General features: G+C 51.8%; 1 protein-coding gene across 5 annotated transcripts in view; it reads right to left on the bottom strand.

The window, feature by feature from the left end:
• Positions 1–17,776, bottom strand: part of KCNT1 (potassium sodium-activated channel subfamily T member 1) — a 234,670-nt gene that overhangs the window by 98,445 nt on the left and 118,449 nt on the right. For all 5 annotated transcript variants that reach the window (XM_075905515.2, XM_075905514.2, XM_089772975.1 and 2 more), the window contains one exon: positions 2,913–2,992. In XM_075905515.2, the coding sequence (XP_075761630.1) occupies positions 2,913–2,992 (80 nt within the window). The remainder of the gene's footprint in view (positions 1–2,912; positions 2,993–17,776) is intronic.

The raw sequence follows: 17,776 nt of genomic DNA, 5'->3' as shown, positions 1-17,776 counted from the left end.
TACCGCGGCACTTTGCAGGCAAAAAGTGGCAGTCTAGACGGGGATCCGTCAACAAGGAAAACCTTTTCCGATCGATCCTTTATGCCTCGTGCAATGAGGTTTACAGGATCGGTCGGAAAAGGCTTTCCTTGTCGACCAACCCCGTCTAGACTACCGCTTTTTGTCGGCAAAGTGCCGTGGCAGCTATTTCTATTCAAATGAAGGGCGGGATATTTAAATCCCTGCTTCATTTGCAATAGCGATGTGCCTAATCTACATCCTCTGTCGGCAGAGGGGTGTAGTTTAGACACACCCTAACTGGTTAATGCACTACAAAGCCAGTTTCCCCTGCCTTTGATATTCACATTTTCACATCAAAAGCTCTGAATGGGACACGGCCAGCCCACTTAATTAGCTTCATCAACACAAAGCCTACAATTGACAGATACTTCTTTTGCTGTTCTATATATCTTGTGTTCTGTTATTTCCTCTCCATCTCATCCAAAGAAGTGGGTCTCACCCACAAAATCTCATGATCCTATAGATTTTGGCTAGTCTCTAAGGTGCCGCAGGACTCCTTGTTGTGAATTTAAACTCTCAGGCTTGTTGTCACGGACCGTGCGGGCGTCACCGGGTCCTGCACCCGCATCCACAGCCAGATGTGGCTCTCAGCCGGTGAGTAGAACAGAAGGGTTATTGGTTCACAGGGACACAGCATAGCACAGACTTGTTGCTATAGGAACCAGGAACAGCCAGCACCATCCATCTTGGGGGTCTGGGCCCCTGCCCACCCCCCCCCCCCAAGCTAGCTCGACTCCCTTCTCCCTAAGCCAGCCGAAAAATTAACTCATACACCCAGGCACTGGCCCCAGCCTGGGAGCAGCCCCGCCGCCTCCTTTGTCCTGCTTCCCCGGCAAAATTCAACCTGATTGAATCCTCCACCTAACTTGGGTGACAAGAGGCCTGGGCCATTCCCCACATGCCTTCCCTTAGGAATACTCACCCAAAGATCCCAGCCCTTGTTGGGCACTGCACGTGCGTGCGCACACAGTCACAGAACAGCACGGGACAGTAGAATCACATCCAACACAACGCAGCACCCAGAGTGAATACAAAACAGTGACTACAAGAGTGTGACCACTACGTCACACTTGGAAGGTGTTGCGCAGGCTTCCTTTGAGGATTAGGACTGGCAGGTCGGCTAGAAGCACAGCATCCCAAACTGGGGAGGGGCATGCCTTCCTGGGGGGGTGTGAAGAAATTCCAAGAGGACGTGAGGCAACCCAGCCCCCCCATCAAGTTTTGCTGCTCCGGTCAGTTCCCTTTTTTTTTTTTTGCTCAACAAGTTTTGCTGTTGGGGGTAGAGGGAGGGTTTTTCAAAAATCAAAAAGCGGGCGTGATGCCGCAAAGTTGGGGAACCACTGAGCTAGAGTGCAATCGCTCCGTGAGACGCGAGACCCCCAGGTGATGGGGTGTTTGTGTCTTTACCGTTTTCCTGTGAGTTCATTCGCGAGCGCACTGAACGCCTGGTTTCACTCACCCCGTTCCCATGGGGGCGTTTCGTGCACCGGGCAAGGTACGCCATACATTGGGATAGGCATGGGTAGGAGCCAAGGCCCTTGAAAGTTGGGTTGCGGGGGGTGTTGCTCATTGTAGCAGCGGGGAGACGCTGCGGGTTTGGCACCTGTGGCTCGGACAGAGTCTGGTGCCGCTTTGAATGGATGTGTCCTGCCTGTGAGTTTATTCCCGATGAGCTTGGAGAGGCTGGGGGGGGGGGTTGTTCAGATCAGAGAAGAAGAAGAGCCTGAACGTTGTGTAACTTAAGAACATCTCTCCCTCCACCGCAGAAGATGGGGCAGTAAAAGATACGACCTCACCCATCTGGTCTCGAGTATCCTGGGACCAAGATGACCACAACAATACTGCATCCCACTTGGGTCAAGGGCAGTGGCCCCAGGGCTCAGCGACTCGAAAGGGCCAGGAGAAGTGGCGGCAGGAGCCCCTGGCCCTTTAAAATCACCGCTGGAGCCCTGTGTGGCGCCGTCAGAGTGGCTGTGAGGGCTGGCTGGGGGGTGGGAGGCTGGCACGGTGCACTCCAGGCTGGCTGCCCAATCCCCGCCCTTTCCCCCCAAAGCCACGCCCCTGCCAGGAGCACAGAGTGGGCCCCTCCCCACCTCATTCAGGGGCCTGGCAAACCTGCCAGCCCCCTTGTCTGGGGCAGTCATTTGGCTAGTACATAGATGCTCTGAGCATCGCTGGCACTAGCCGGCTACGCCACGCGATTTGGCCCCTTTGCAAAGTGCAGCCAGGTGCCATGGTGGTGAACATCCTGTCACCGCCTGGGGTGCTGACAACAGAGACAGATGAGCCTGCTTTCCCATCCTCCCGGTGGAAGCATGTTCTTCCAAAGAAAGGAAACCCCCTCCCACACCAATCTGCCATCCCAGAGGAAACACACGGTCCCAGCCTCTGCTCCCTCTCGGGCTCCCAGGCACAAGGAGAGTTCACACCGCCAGGGAACAGCGCTTGGAACCGTCACATCAGAACGCACCATCCTGAGGGATGCCTTGCCCCGGGCACGATGCCGCCACGCTGAAACGTTCCAGCCACTAGGTGGCAACTGCTTCCCATTCCAGGGCTGACAGGGAATGGCCAATGCGAACAGCGATTTACAGCTCGATTTAATAAGCGTGCAGAAAACCGGAATTGTTCTTCCCACTGTTATCCATCAGCTTTGTAAAAATATTGCTCCGACAGCTTTGCTGTGGGTAATAGATCCACCGAGAGAGATTCTTTACACTTTGTAGCCAGTGCGATTTTTCTTCCTCTCTTTCCCCCTCCTTCCCCGATTGCTTTCATTGCAGACAACCCGGTTATCATTGTCATTAGCTGGCAAATCAAACGGCCACGAGTATCTCGGCACAAAGACTTACTTGATCTTTGGTTTTTGATGAAGAACAGCTTGAGTCGTTCTTTAAAGGTGTTTTCGTTCACGTAGAACTCCACCTGCACCCTGCGAGCAGAAAGGAAAGAGAACTGGATTACGCGGGGATGCCGGGAAGAAAGCTTTCATCCCCAAAAGCTTCCCACCTCTAGGTACACTCCAGCCCCACCAGGCGCCGCTTGTGTATTTCTCCGCCGGCTTTTCTGAACAATGCAGCCTGCAGACAAGATTTGAAGAGGAAACCGTTAGACGGCTGCACGGAGCAGTACCCAGCCGTGACCCTGGAGTTCAATCCAATCCTGGATTCTCATCAGGTTGTGCTGCTCCGAAAGCACAAAGGGGCTGGAAGGCAGACCAGCCTCCTCCGCTAACATGGACTGACTAGAGTGAGAAGAGGAGCCAGGTGTGCCAGGGTGGGAACGGCGTCCCTAGATCTCAGTTTGTCTGGAGGTGGGAGCCGGGGAGGGATCACGTGAGGATTCCATGTTGTGTCCCCTCCCCTCTGGGGCACCTGGACCTGGCCACTGTCAGCAGGACCTTTGGTCTGACCCAGTGTGGCCGTTCTGATGGAAGGCCTGGCTACTTAAACTAGGCCCCAGGACCGGGAAGCCAGCGACGGCCCTTCTGCTCCAACCAGCTCCCGGAAACGAGACCTCGGCGAGACAAAATGGGGCCGTGACCACGACCCGAGTGCACAGACGTCCCAAAGCCATAGAAAAGCAGGGACCTGCGTCGTCACAGACAGGCCTCTGGGACGGTGAATCCGGTCACTCCGCATGGGCACGTGCCCGACAGAGTCCAGGTCCTCTATGCAAATTCCAAATCGACACGGTTCTCCGGCGAGAACGCTCCGATTCCCCTCCCCCAATCCACGGGCGGTGGGTACGCTAGGCAGGGGGAGGCTTTGCCTTCCCAAACTGCCAACCTGACCCCACCCAAGCTCCGCCCCCACTGGAGGCGTTTCTGGGGGCGGAGTGTTGCTGCTCACGAGCTCCCGCCCTCCTCACACGCCCGGGCCAGGGAGGCTCGGGCCACGTGCCACCTCCCATCCCCGTGATGGGGGCGTGGCCTAGGCAGAGGGGGCAGGGCTGGGGGTGGGGTGGGAGGCTTGCCTCTCCCAGCCCTACCTTCATCCATCGCCCATGCCCCAATCTAGAGGGCAGGACGTGGGATGAAAGGAAGCGTCTCAGCAAGTCAGGATCAAACCGGGAAGCTGCACGTTAACACCAGGCGCGGTACCTAGGAAGCTGCTACGTTCAGCAAATTGGAGCGGCCAGCTCCTTACGGCCCTCCTGTCACAACAAGCGAGCGGCAGGTTCTGCACTGGGTGGCAGCTTCCGTGTGGTCCAGAGGAGCTCCGGAGGCCAGGCTGCAATGGCCTATTCTGCCGGTCACACAGACGTGGCTAGCCCAGGTGGGAGATGCTCCCTGGGGGGGGACAGCCTGAGAGTCCCTGAGCAGGGAGAGCAGCGGGGGCAGGTCGGAGCAGTCTCGGCGATGCGCAGTGGCTGAGGATCGGGCTCGCGGTGTTTATAACGACAAAGGCTTTAGGGAACCGGAGAGCAAAGGCAGAGCTCTCTGCTGCGGCTGGAGCCTGACGGGCCCAAAGGCACAGCCCTTTCCCACCACCGCTGGCAAAGGCAGTGACCCCGCATCCTTCACTCCTTGGCAACCCCTTCGGGACCTGCACCATGTCCCAGAGGGCTTGGGCACGGCACAGAGAAACAACCGCGGTGCCCTGACAATGGGCAAAGGTAACCAAAAGGGATGCCATTGTCAGCCCAAGCCACCTGGGGATCCAGGACCAAGCCACCTGGGGATCCAGATCCAAGCCACCTGGGGATCCAGAATCAATCCACCTCAGGATCCAGATCCAAGCCACCTGGGTATCCAGAATCAATCCACCTCAGGATCCAGATCCAAGCCACCTGGGGATCCAGAACCAAGCCACTGGGGGATCCAGAACCAAGCCATGTGGGGATCCAGAACCAAGCCACCTCTGGATCCAGATCCAAGACACCGCAGGATCCAGAACCAAGCCACCTGGGGATCCAGAACCAAGCCACTGGGGGATCCAGAACCAAGCCATAGGCGGATCCAGAACCAAGCCACGTGGGGATCCAGAACCAAGCCACCTCTGGATCCAGATCCAAGACACCGCAGGATCCAGAATCAAGCCACTGGGGGATCCAGATCCAAGCCACCTGGGGATCCAGATCCAAGCCACGTGGGGATCCAGAACCAAGCCACCTCTGGATCCAGATCCAAGACACCGCAGGATCCAGAATCAAGCCACCTGGGGATCCAGATCCAAGCCACCGGGGGATCCAGAACCAAGCCACCTGGGAAGACACAAACTCCCCTAAACGCTGAACTTCTTGGGCAAAGGATAGATTGTCCCACTCAGAGGAGGCGCCCCCATTCCTGCCTGGCCCACCCACTGCCTCTCTCTTCTCTGGAGCAAACGCCAAGTGCCTTCCTCTTGACCAGACCCTTCCCACACTCTTATCTGCAGCCCGGCACAATAAATCTCCCGGGGAAGTCAGGCCCACCACCGAGGGAGCTGCCGCGGCATCAGTGGGTGAGAACGTGAGGGAGAAGCTACAGACCCAGCCCTGCGGGTTTCACTGGAGGACTTGCCTACGGGAGGACTGCTGCCCACACCTTGAGTTCTAAAAAGAAACACGCTCGCCATCGTCCAATTCCTAAGAAGATACCCACCCGAGAGCTGAAACTGTTTAAAAAGGCCCTTGCCCACGATCCTTTGGGACTTCCGAGGGACAACGTTTTACGGAAAATTGCACCGTTCCCCAAACTAAGTAGAGTAGCCGCCACTTTTGCTGGCCGTTTTCAGGGTCATTCGCTACACGTTCACTTCATTATGGAACCACAGTTAATGTTGACCCTGATGAGATTGCTGAGCCCACGAATGGTATGTAAATGGCCAATGAGACTGTCTGGAGCTTTTATGAAGAGAGATTAAAAAGACTGGGACTTTCAGCTCGGAAAAGAGGAGGCAAAGGAGGATATGACAAAGGTCTATAAAATCATGGCAGGTGCAGAGACAGTGAATAAGGAAAAGTTATTGACTTGGTCCCATAACTTAAGAACTAGGGGTCACCACATGAAATGAATAGGTAGCAGGTTTAAAACAAACAAAAGGAAGTTTTTCTTCATGCAGCGCAGTGTCAACCTGTGGAACTCCTTGCCAGAGGATGTTGTGAAGGCCAGGACTTTAATAGGACTCAAAAAAGAGCTAGATACATTCATGGAGGATAGATCCCTTAGTGGCTATTAGCCAGGATGGGCAGGGATGGTGTCCCCAGCCTCTGTTTGCCAGAAGCTGGGAATAGGTGACAGAGGAGGGATCACTTAATGATTCCCTGTTCTGTTCCCTCCCTCTGGGGCATCGGGTATTGGCCACTGTCAGAAGACAGGATACTGGGCTGGATGGACATTTGGTCTGACCCAGTCTGGCCGTTCATATGTCCTTATGATCCTGAATTGTTGTTTGTTCATTGTATTGGTTATTTTATCTACTATGCAGTCCACTAGGAAGTGATTAACTCATTGTATGCTGTGTTTTTACAGTGGATCTATTAGTTAAAAGCCACCAATCACTTGTTTTCTGTAACAAAATACAGGACTATGTAGCACTTTAAAGACTAACAAGATGGTTTATTAGATGATGAGCTTGCGTGGGCCAGACCCACTTCCTCAGATCAAATAGGCTATTTGATCTGAGGAAGTGAGTCTGGCCCACGCAAGCTCATCATCTAATAAACCATCTTGTTAGTCTTTAAAGTGCTACATAGTCCCGTCTTTTGTTTCAGCTACACCAGACTAACACGGCTACATTTCTATCATTGTTTTCTGGGTGATGTTCCAGGGAAAATCCTTCCAAAATTCCTGACCAGAGCTTTGGAGCAACCAACGAGACGCTGCTTCTCTTGAGAATCCACCCCGGGTTTTACATTGAGCCCAGTACAAGCTGGGAAAAGAGTTTAGGAATTGAGTGGCTGCTATGCCAATAGCCAGCCAGGATCTGAAGAGCTTCCCGGAACGCGAGAGTCTACAAGAAATACCAGACCGCACGCCAAACATTTGGAGCACTGATACCACTGATGTCCAAAGTATCCCCTCTAAAATATGAATGTCTTTCTATTTTGGGTAGAGGGTGCTGCCTGCTTTTGCGTCATGACTTTCACTGGGGTAAAACTGGATGGGCCTTCCTTTTCACTCCCTCCACATCCTGCAAAAGCAGCGAGGAGTCCTGGGGCACCTTATAGACTAACTGAAGTGCTGGAGCATAAGCTTTCGTGGGCAAAGATGCATCTGACGAAGTGGGTCTTTGCCCACGAAATGAATAGGTAGCAGATTTAAAACAAACAAAAGGAAGTTTTTCTTCATGGAGCGCAGTGTCAACCTGCGGAACTCCTTGCCAGAGGATGTTGTGAAGGCCAGGACTTTAATAGGACTCAAAAAAGAGCTAGATACATTCATGGAGGATAGATCCCGCAATGGCTATTAGCCAGGATAGGCAGGGATGGTGTCCCTAGCCTCTGTTTGCCAGAAGCTGGGAATGGGTGACAGAGGAGGGATTACTTAATGATTCCCTGTTCTGTTCCCTCCCTCTGGGGCATCTGGTATTGGCCACTGTCAGAAGACAGGATACTGAGCTGGATGGACTGAGCTCCAACACTTCATTTAGTTTATAAGGTGCCACAGGACTCCTCACCGCTTTTGCAGATTCAGACTAACACGGCGACCCCTCTGACACTCCACATCCTGCAATATTCAAATCGGCCCCCCAAACAGCTTCGATTCCATGACAACCTCCCCCACCCAGACCTCCTCGGTCCTAAGCACCCTGCCTCGCCCTGCAGTCTTCTCCTGTCCACTCGACACTGGAATGATTTGAGGGGTCCTTAGCCTTATGGCTGTTGCCACAGGACACGAGCGGCCGTGAGGCATCGGAGATTCAAAGGAACATCCTCGTAAGCTGGAAGGCCGGGCTTGCCCCTGGCAGAAGCCACGTTCAGCAGGACCGAAGCTATTAAAAAGCAAATCCTGTCTACAGAAAGGAATACATTACCTCTGTTGCTAAGATACCTTATTTGGCCACGGCAGCCAAACCTCCAACTGCTGCCAATTGCCTCTGAGTTTTACTCGGCATTCGGGCGTGTTGACTCGGGAATAATGCTTGACAGGCAGGGAGTACCGGAGGGCCTTCCATCACGCAAAAAATGGTGCTCCAAGGCTCCCCAGGGGAAGGAGAAGCAAGTAACGTTAAATAAGGCCCAGATCCATCCCAACTGCTACTGTTCTATCCACAAAACCTTGGGCTCTCTTCCTCTCAGGCCACCTTCTTCTCTCCTGCCCCTGACAGACGCTTCCTCCAAATCTTAACTCTCATCCCCACCTACAGACTCGCTTCTTTTTCACCTGGTTCACCCCAGCTCACTTAGGAATTGAGGCTGTTGAGCCTGGCCCAAGTCTTACGGAGGGAACTCAGGGGATGTGTCTGCCTCATGACCAAGAGAGATAGAAGCCTATGGGCATCAAACGCCAAGATCAAAATCAGGCGGGTCAATCGCTCAGTGCCCAAAAGACATGGGAAGGAAAGTTTCTCTTCAGCTACACGTATTATTTCAGAATGAATAAGGCCAAAGTCTAACCCAAAGCCAAGGCCATGTCTACATTGTGGGGGGGAAGGCTGACTTAAAGGACACAACTCCAGCTATGTGAATAACGTAACTGGAGTCGACATACCTTAAGCCGAGCTTGGTGCTAGCTCCACAGCAGAAGGTCGACGGGAGTAAATACTCCCATCGGCTTCCCTTACTGCTTGTGAGGAATCAGAGTTCTGGCACCAACCAGAGCTGCGCTCGGCGTTTGATTCAGCAGGTCCTTACTAGACCTACTCAATCAAACACCAGAAGATCGATCTTCTGTGCGGCAAGTGAAGACATGGCCAAAGGCTCAAGCAAGGTCTGAATTTTATCCCAATTCCACTGCCTGGAGATTGTTGCATTTGGGAATCCACTTCTCTGGTACTCGGGATATGCACCCAAGGGCAGTCCCCTCCCTCGTTCCCCCTCACGCTGCAATGCCTGCACGGCAGCTTCATCTGTTTCCCTTTCTGTCTGTGATTCGTGGCGCTCCGAAGGTGCTGGGAGGAAGGGGGAGGAGTAGGAAGTGTGGGGCTCCCGCACCGCATCAGGCCTGTACACAGGGCGGGTGCAAATATGATCCTTCATGGTCCACCATGGGACTGATTCTGGCCGTCGGGGAAAGGCAGGGGTGGTGTATTGCCCCAGCCTCTCTCCCCTGTGCTCCAGCCGGCTGGGGGAAGGCAGAGGCACTCGCTGCAGAAGCCTCCCTCCCCCATGCCCTGGCTGGCCAGGGAAGGCTCGGGCTGATTTCCCCACCAGCTCCTCCCACAGCTTACCCCCCTCCCCCGTACCTGACAGAAATTCCTGCATAAGAACAGCCAGACTAAGTCAGACCAATGGTCCATCCAGCCCAGTATCCTGTCTGCTGACAGTGGCCAATACCAGCTGCCCCAGAGGGAGGAAACAAAACAGGGAATCCTCATGTGATCCTTCCCCTGTCGCTTATTTCGAGAGAAACAGAGGCTAGGGACACCATTCCTACCCATCCTGGCTAAGAGCCATTGAGGGATCTATCCTCCAGGAACCTATGTAGCTCTTTTTTGAACCCTGTTAAAGACCTAGCCTTCACCATATCCTCTGGCAAGGAGTTCCACAGGTTGGCTGAGTGACGAAAAACTTCCTTTTGTTTGCTTTAAATCTGCTGCCTATTCATTTCATTTGGTGACCCCTTATTTCTTGTGTTATGGGACCAAGTCAATAACTTTTCCTTATTCACTTTTTCCACACCAGTCATGATTTTATAGACCTCTCTCATCTCCCCCCGTAGTCTCCTCTTTTCTAAGCTGAAAAGGTCCAGTCTTTTTAATTTCTCTTTTTCGTTCCAAACCCCTCATCATTTTTGTTGCCCTTTTCTGAACCTTTTCCAATGCCATTATATCTTTTTTCAGATGAGGCAACCACATCGGTACACAGTATTCAAGACATGGGCGTACCATGGTTTATACAGAGGCAATAAGATGTTCTCTGTCTTATTCTCAATCCCCTTTTTTTCTTTTGACAGGCCTGCCAGTGCACGAGAGGTGCATGGGGGCGGGGGGCAGACAGGAGCCGCAGGGCCCACTGAGACGAAGAAGAGCCACACGTGGCCGTTTTATGTCCTAAGATGCCCAAGGTGTGTGCGAAGCCGAGTGCAGCTGCAGCAAGAGTATGAACCGGCCTTTCGGGACACTCTCAACACACCTCTCTTGGGCAGGCCTGTCACGTCCACGGGTGTAAATCACAGCCCCACTTGCTCATCAGAGCACTGAAGAGGGTTCCGAAAATGACCGATGGCTCAGTGATTTAGATTCCAAGCAAGCAAGAGCCCATTACTTTCTATTAAACCTAGCAAAGCAGACAGGGCCACTGTCTCCATGCATCACCGCGACTACTCTTAAAAAAAGACCCAATTACCGGACAGCATCAACATATGATTGGGGCTAAGGAAAGAACTGACCCGGGCATGAAAGAGGATCGCTGCAGCTGTCGTACAATCCTCCGCTAGCCCATTCCTTTGCACCTAGGCAATCACCTGGACATATGAGGTTATCTCTTGCCAAACATTCAAGGCTTTGCACACCCAGGGCAGGAAGGAAAGAAAAGAAAAGAAAAGCAAAACAATGTGACCTGGCTCCCGATGGAATGGCGTTTTTGAGATGATGAACAGAGCAGCACTCAGAAAACCATAGGCCGGTAAGCAACGTGCACACCGAAAACCAGCCGGGGAACAAATATCTGCAAAGTTTCGGAAAGTCTCGACATCAGCACTGTCAAAACGAGGTTCTCGGTTCCAAGCAGAAATAACCAAGAACGCACCAGCATGTGACGATGAAGCATGTCTAACGCCAGCCCCACAAAACAATGGGCTTGTGTTTCCAAGCACCTGTTTTACAAATAAATCAGACAGCTGGAGCTGCTCGCTACACCGTGTGAGCCTACAGCTCTCTGTCTTTGTTAAATGTGTCATACAGCGCAGCAAGCCAACAGCCCCCCAGCGACGATACCGACCGGTGTATGTTAATTCATCAGAGCCCCAGAGAATTAAGCACGTCGGTACAAAAATGACACTTTCCCAAAACATGGCCTGTCCTACCAATACAGTTGCGTTGGTAATGAAGAAACAAACAGCAATATCAATCTTAGGGTTCCACCAGATGGCTAGCTGATCGATGGCCGCGTTAGTCACTTAGAATTATTCCTAGAAACGCCGATGGATGAACGAACGGAATGGTTATAGAAGCTATTTCTCTTTGTGACAAGCGGCGGCCTGGGTTCATCAGTTATAACTGCAACCCTACAAGGAAATGCGCTGACGGCGAGTTAAAACGGCAAGGTCTCCGTAAGATCTTCCTTTTGTCTCTTTATAAAAGGATAAATAAATAAAGAGACGAGTCTAGACAGAAATCTCAAGGTCTATATTGTCTCATTTTTTGGGTCTGGCCCAGATATCACAGCTGGCTCTGTAACGCTCCAAAATGCCTGAATCAAAACTCCAAGTGCCCTGGGAAATCAGCAAGGACAGTTCAAGCGCCTCTCCACTCTGACATGAAGAGACTCATTCAACGGTCTCATGCCACTGCTGAATTATTTGGAAATCTCACCCAGCTGCCCTTCCCCTTCTATGGCTGCACTAGAAGTGGTGAATTTAGAAGTGGGCTAATCACCAGAACGTTATGGGGGATGAGAGGCAGCGGCCAGCCCCGGCCAAAGAGTTTGCAGGGGCCCAAGGCAGCACGTGGTGTCTGGCTGGGCCGCACGGCTCCCAGTCAGGGCAGGGAGTGAGCGGCCGGGTGGGCGGTGCCCTGAATGCATGGGGCCTAAGGCAATCGCCTCGCTCGTCTTGCCCAAAGCCAGGGCTGACAGCAGCGGCAGAAAGCCTAGCACCCCAAGAGGACGAGATCATTCCAGCAGCCCACAAAACCTGGGTGCTGGAATCAGGCGGCAGCGAGCCTATTAGACTAGATTAGGTGGAATGAAAGGGATGAGGTGAAAGGACCTGTGGCAGGAGACCTGGGGTGCTGCCTGAGACTGTGTCCCCTTAACTCTGCCCTTGGCTGTCTCTCACCGTGCTTTGCTAGTGACACGCAGCAAACCCCTCCAGGTGCCGCTAGCGCTCACCACAGCCGCCCCCAGGTAGTTTGCCCGCATGTGCTCAGGAATCGCACAGAGAAAGGCATCAGCCCCCTTCCCCCAACCTCCAGCACCGGTGCTCAGGACTCTCCTGGCTTCAAGAGGAGCAGCGTGGCATTGCTGAACCGGTTCACTGCGTCACCAGTAGAAAGGGGCTCTATAGCAGCCTTTGCAAAGCTGAGCAATTCACCGGGCACTTCAGGCAAACTCACTGGGGAAGACCAGCAGGGACGCGAGCTCACTGGCTACAAAAGACGCGTGATAAGAGTGTATAAGCGATAGGAAAAAGTCAGAGTAGTTACCAAAATAAAATACGAGCAGGCAGGCGAAACTCTCAACGCCAGGAGACTGAGAGACACTGGTCATTAGCACAGAACCATAGAACACTCGACTTGGAAGGGCCCTCTGTCCTCGTCTTCCCTGTTCTCAGAGAGCAGTTATTAACGGTTCACAGTCATGCTGGAAGGGCATAACAAGTGGGGTTCTGCAGGGGTCTGTTTTGGGACTGGTTCTGTTCAATATTTTCATCAATGATTTAGATGATGGCATCGAGAGTACGATTATTAAGTTTGCAGATGATACCAAGCTGGGAGGGGTTGCGACTGCTCTGGAGGAGAGGGTCATAATTCAAAATGATCTGGACAAACTGGAGAAATGGACTGAGGTAAACAGGATGAAGTTTAATAAGGACAAATGCAAAGGACTCCACTTAGGAAGGAACAATCCGTGTCACACATACAGAATGGGAAGTGACGGTCTCGGAAGGAGTCCTGCAGAAAGGGATCTAGGGGTCATAGTGGAGCACAAGCTAAATATGAGTCAACAGAGTGACCTGTTGCAAACAAAGCAAACCTGATTCTGGGAGGCATTAACTGGTGTGTTGTGAGCAAGACAGGAGAAGTCATTCTCCCGCTCTACTCTGCGCTGGTTAGGCCTCAGCTGGAGTACTGTGTCCAGTTCTGGGCACCGCATTTCAAGAAAGATGTGGAGAAATTGGAGAGGGTCCAGAGAAGAGCAATAAAAATGATTAAAGGTCTAGAGAACATGAGGCACGACTGAAGGAATTGGGCTTGTTCAGTTTGGAAAGGAGAAGATTGAAAGGGGACAGGTTAGCGGTTTGCAGGTATCTAAAAGGGTGTCACAGAGAGGAAGCAGAAAAATTGTTCTCCTTGTCCGCTGATGAGGGAAAGGGGCGGGGCTGGGCGGAAGGGGCGGGGCTTGGAACTAGCCTCCCCCCAGAGTTGTCTGGGGCCAGAGGCTTTGAATGAAAAACACAGCAAAGGTCTTGTGGCTCATGGCCCCACCGCTACCACATTGCCTGGCAGCCGCCCAGGATTGCTGCGGCTACTTACAGGGCTACCGGTCACGGCGCTACCCCGGCAGGACCCGGAATCACAAGCACAGCTGCCAGTACAGAAGCAGCAGGGCTGTGAGCCCCTTAAATTCCTGCTATTTAAAGGGTTGGCGGCTGCAGCCCCTGCCAGGATAGCACCACAACTGGGAACCAGGAGCCATTTAAATAGGATCCTGCTGCCTGAGCCACGGCCTGGAAATGGGGTGGCCCAGGCAGCAGGATATAAATAGAAAGCAGCCAGATGCTGTCGATGGGCTGGATCAAAGTGTTAGGTGAGTCGCACCCGGCCCCTGGGCCGCATCCGGCCCAGCCCTGCCTCAGCATGTCCCACGTATAACAGCGAGCAATGAGAAGCGACAAAGGCCCTCAGGAACGTACCCCACCAAACCAGGCGGATTAAGTGCCCTGACTCGTCCCTCAGTGATTTAAACAACAGGGCAGCTGGATCCTTAAGACTAAAAAGGTCTCCTTACACTGAGTTAGCCACAGGACTTGGCACCAACCCCCCCTAAAAACCCTCAGCCCTGCAACCATCGCTGCAGCCTTTTTTAAAGCCCATGGCCGGGGCTTTGAAAGGTTCTCCTGGCAAACAAAAGCCCTGGGACGCAAGGAGAGGACATTGGGGTACCTATGGGACAATACCGGCCCCTTGGAGCAGGGATTCAGCGACATGGCTCCATTCCGGTCGGCCAATGGGGGGCAGGCAGTTGCCCCGAGGCCCAGTGATTCAAAGGGTCTGGCTCTTAGGGTTAGGGGGGACACACACTGTGGTCTGGGCAGCACCAGGGGCCAGCGTGGTGCACTCCGGGTGGTGCTCCATGCCGGCTGGTCCGGCCCCGCCCTTTCTGCCCGAGGCTCCGCCCCTTCCCCAGGGCACGGAGTTGGTTCCCCCCCGCACCTTGCTCAGGGGTCTGCGGAGGTTCTCGGTTCCCCAGACTCCACAGTACAGTGGCATTGTGCTCGCTTGTACCAGGATCGGGTTTGACCCTGGGACTCGCCTATCCATCTTTGCTATTTATCAGAGGCTCGTAGATAGACATTTAATTCGGACTTAAATCAGGGTCTGACATCATCAACTTGAGCTGAGCATCACATGGCCAAACCACCCTCCCCCACCACAGACCTACCAAGGAAGCTCAAACTAGCCAGACCTTCCCCCGCACTAGCCACCCCGAGTTCTACCCATGCTCTGGCTTTTGGATGTAGATGCCTCTAAAGCCCTGGACACGCACGTCTAGACTGCCCGTGGCTTTTGAAAGAAGCTATGCAAATTTGGCACAAATTTGCATATCTGCGTCTGATCCCATTTTCGGAAGAGTTTTTTCGAAAGAAAAAAGCAGTCTAGACGCAGTTCTTTCAGAAAAAAAAAACCTTTTTCGAAAGAACTCTTCTTCCTAAAAAAAATGAGGTGTACAGGGGTCTTTCGAAAAAGGGTTTTTTCCCCAAAAGAAACGCATCTAGCCTGTTTTGTTTTTTAAAAAAATTCTTCTGTGAACAGGATTGCCAAATTTGCATATCTTCTTTCGAAAGCCACGGGCAGTCTAGACCAATTTGAGTTTGAAACGGTCAAGGAAAAATCTGGCTGCTCTTCCCTCACAGTCTTTCCAGCCTAGATCTATCCTAGCTGGAGATGTTTTGTGCCATTCTAATAATCATCAAAACAAGCCTAGTTAAAAGCCGATTGTGTGGAAGTACTGTAATTACAGCCATAATGCACTTCATAATGCCTGAGCAATTTCATTTTCATAGTACAGGGTTGTTGGGGAGGGGTTGTTTTTTTGTATTTTAGTAACCTAGGATTACAGGCAATTTGTTGCAAGAAGATGAGCTTCCAACAAAGACTTTTACTTATCCTAACCTGTACAGAATGGAAGATTAAAATGAGCCCAACTCCTATCTCAGGAATAAAAAAGGAAGTATTTGGATAGCCCGGAAAAATAACCAGTTGCATATCTCTGAGTTAGAACAGTATCATTGGGACCAGGTGAAACAAAAACAAAAAACAAACAAAAAACAAAAAAATCTAGCCCTCTTTTTAACAAAAATGGGGCTGAAAAGTTAACACAAATGAATATGCAACACGAACAATAGGACAACACAGCACACAAAGCTAAACAGCAGGGCTCCCCCAGGGGAGAAATGGACTAGCTAGGAGAGAGAGGGTTAAAAAGGAGACACACTGTTCAGGTAAAAACATGGGCTCCGGAATTTTTTTTATTTCCGTGAGACTTACATGGGTAGCTCAGACTGGAAAAATCTCCCTGCAAATTCGGCCCACCTCAGGCCCTGCTCTACGACCGACTGGCAGATCCGCCCAGCACAACCCTCCTCCGATGCCTGTACTATAGTGACAGCTGGGGATGTTTTGAAAATCTAGAAGGCTCCAAAAAAAAAAAAAAAAAAAAAAAACAAACCCAACTCCTGACGCATCAAAAGAGTGGGGTTAATATGATGCCACTTCTCCTTGGATACTGCTGCTATCCAGATGCTTTTTAAATGGACCGGGGGAAATTCATCCCCGGAAGCCCAGTGAAGCTGTAAAGGCTGTAAAGAGGTTCATTTAATCACTAGTTTATGATGTTTACAATATTTATAGTACTCTCAGAGGAAGAAAGAGGGTGTTGAGTGTAAAAACACAGGACTGGAACTCAGGAGAGCTGGCTCTGCCACTAAACCCTGTGGTGCGTTGGGCATGTCACTTAATCCCCATTTTACAGACAGAATTTGTCCCTGGGGCCTTGTGAGGCTTAATCATTAAGTAAAAGCTGAGTTATCCAGCATTTTACCAACCGGAAAGCTCTATTACCCAGAATTTCTGATATCTCACAATACCTGTGGGCAGGGTCGGCAGCCAGTGCACTCCGGCCCCACTCCCTGCCACTCCATGCTGCTGCCTTTGTATCAGGGGCAGCAGCACCGGGTGCCAGGCAGGAGCTGGTCTATGAGGGGAGCTAGGTTAAAAACCAGCTTCCCTCACAGACCAGCTGCCTGTCACCACACACTGCTGCCTCTGATATTCCTGGTCTGAGCTCCTGGACTGGGCTGCCTGCCTGCCTGCCTGCCTGGCTCCGAATACATTTTAAATGCAGAGCCGCAGCAGAGGTAGGTTCTGGACCCTTTTCAAGCCAGGACTGGCCGGCTTGCTAAAAAATATACTGGTAGGGGGCAGGGGTTTAGAGCATTAACCAATCAGTTTTTTCTCATCAGTTCATCAGTTAATCGACTACACTGTTACATCCCTAGCTCCATCGCCCCAAGGAGCGCCGTGTGGACACACAATAGCCGTTTGTCTGCAGCACTCCGGGAGCAATGACCTACCTACCAGCATTTTACATCTGGCAGTGCAGACATACCCGGACTCACTGCTACATGACGTCTGATCCTGTCACTGCTAAGCGGTGGGTTCGTCATCTCAGTTTAACAACAAGCGGCATGGGGGGGTGGGCAACGAAAAATAGAAACCTCAGTCATCTCAACTGGGATCAGATTCTTCCAACCATAGCAGGTGTGTTCCCCTCACCCGGACAGCCTAATTCACAGGAGAGAAACACAAAAGAATTTGAGAAATGTCACGTGGGTTTTGGCTCGGGAAAGGTTCTCAAGTTGGGGCCTGTCCCCTGAAGTCCGCTGGTCCTCCAAGTATCCAGCCCTGTCCCGCCACAACAGTCTACAGAGACGCTTGCCTTGACCCTCTCTGAGGGGAGACGATCGTCTCCAATGCCTAGTCATTATTTGGCTTCCATGGAGACAGACATGGAAAATGCCACAGAGAACGAGAGTCAACTACAGTCGTGGGTTGTGGGGTGCAGGTACCAGGCCATGACACCGAAGTGAAGCCAAGATTATATATATGTGGATGTTCCTCTTCTCGATATTTTTTAGCAGGTTTTATGTCCCTCTGGGGTCTTGTATTTTAATTTTTTAATACATATTTATATTTCGGTTACAAAATTTTGTAAGCCACCTCGAATATTTTAAATAGAAAAATGGGGTAAAAATATTTAAATAAAGACATAAATAATAAAATTAATATTGCATAAACCCCGAACCAGACCCCTGGAGACAGTTATCCTCATGATACAGCCCCTAGACAAATACATTCTCCCGGAGAAGGGTTGCTAATTTTGGTCGGGTGGCTGCCACAAGGTTTCATCACATGACATCATCATTAATGAAAGGTTCATCTTTAATTCCAGGAAGACACTCCAGGAAGGC

Source organism: Pelodiscus sinensis, chromosome 23, assembly GCF_052426305.1.
Source record: "Pelodiscus sinensis isolate ZL-2025 chromosome 23, ASM5242630v1, whole genome shotgun sequence".
Lineage (NCBI taxonomy): Eukaryota > Metazoa > Chordata > Testudines > Trionychidae > Pelodiscus > Pelodiscus sinensis.
This window is presented reverse-complemented; position numbering and strand designations above follow the sequence as displayed.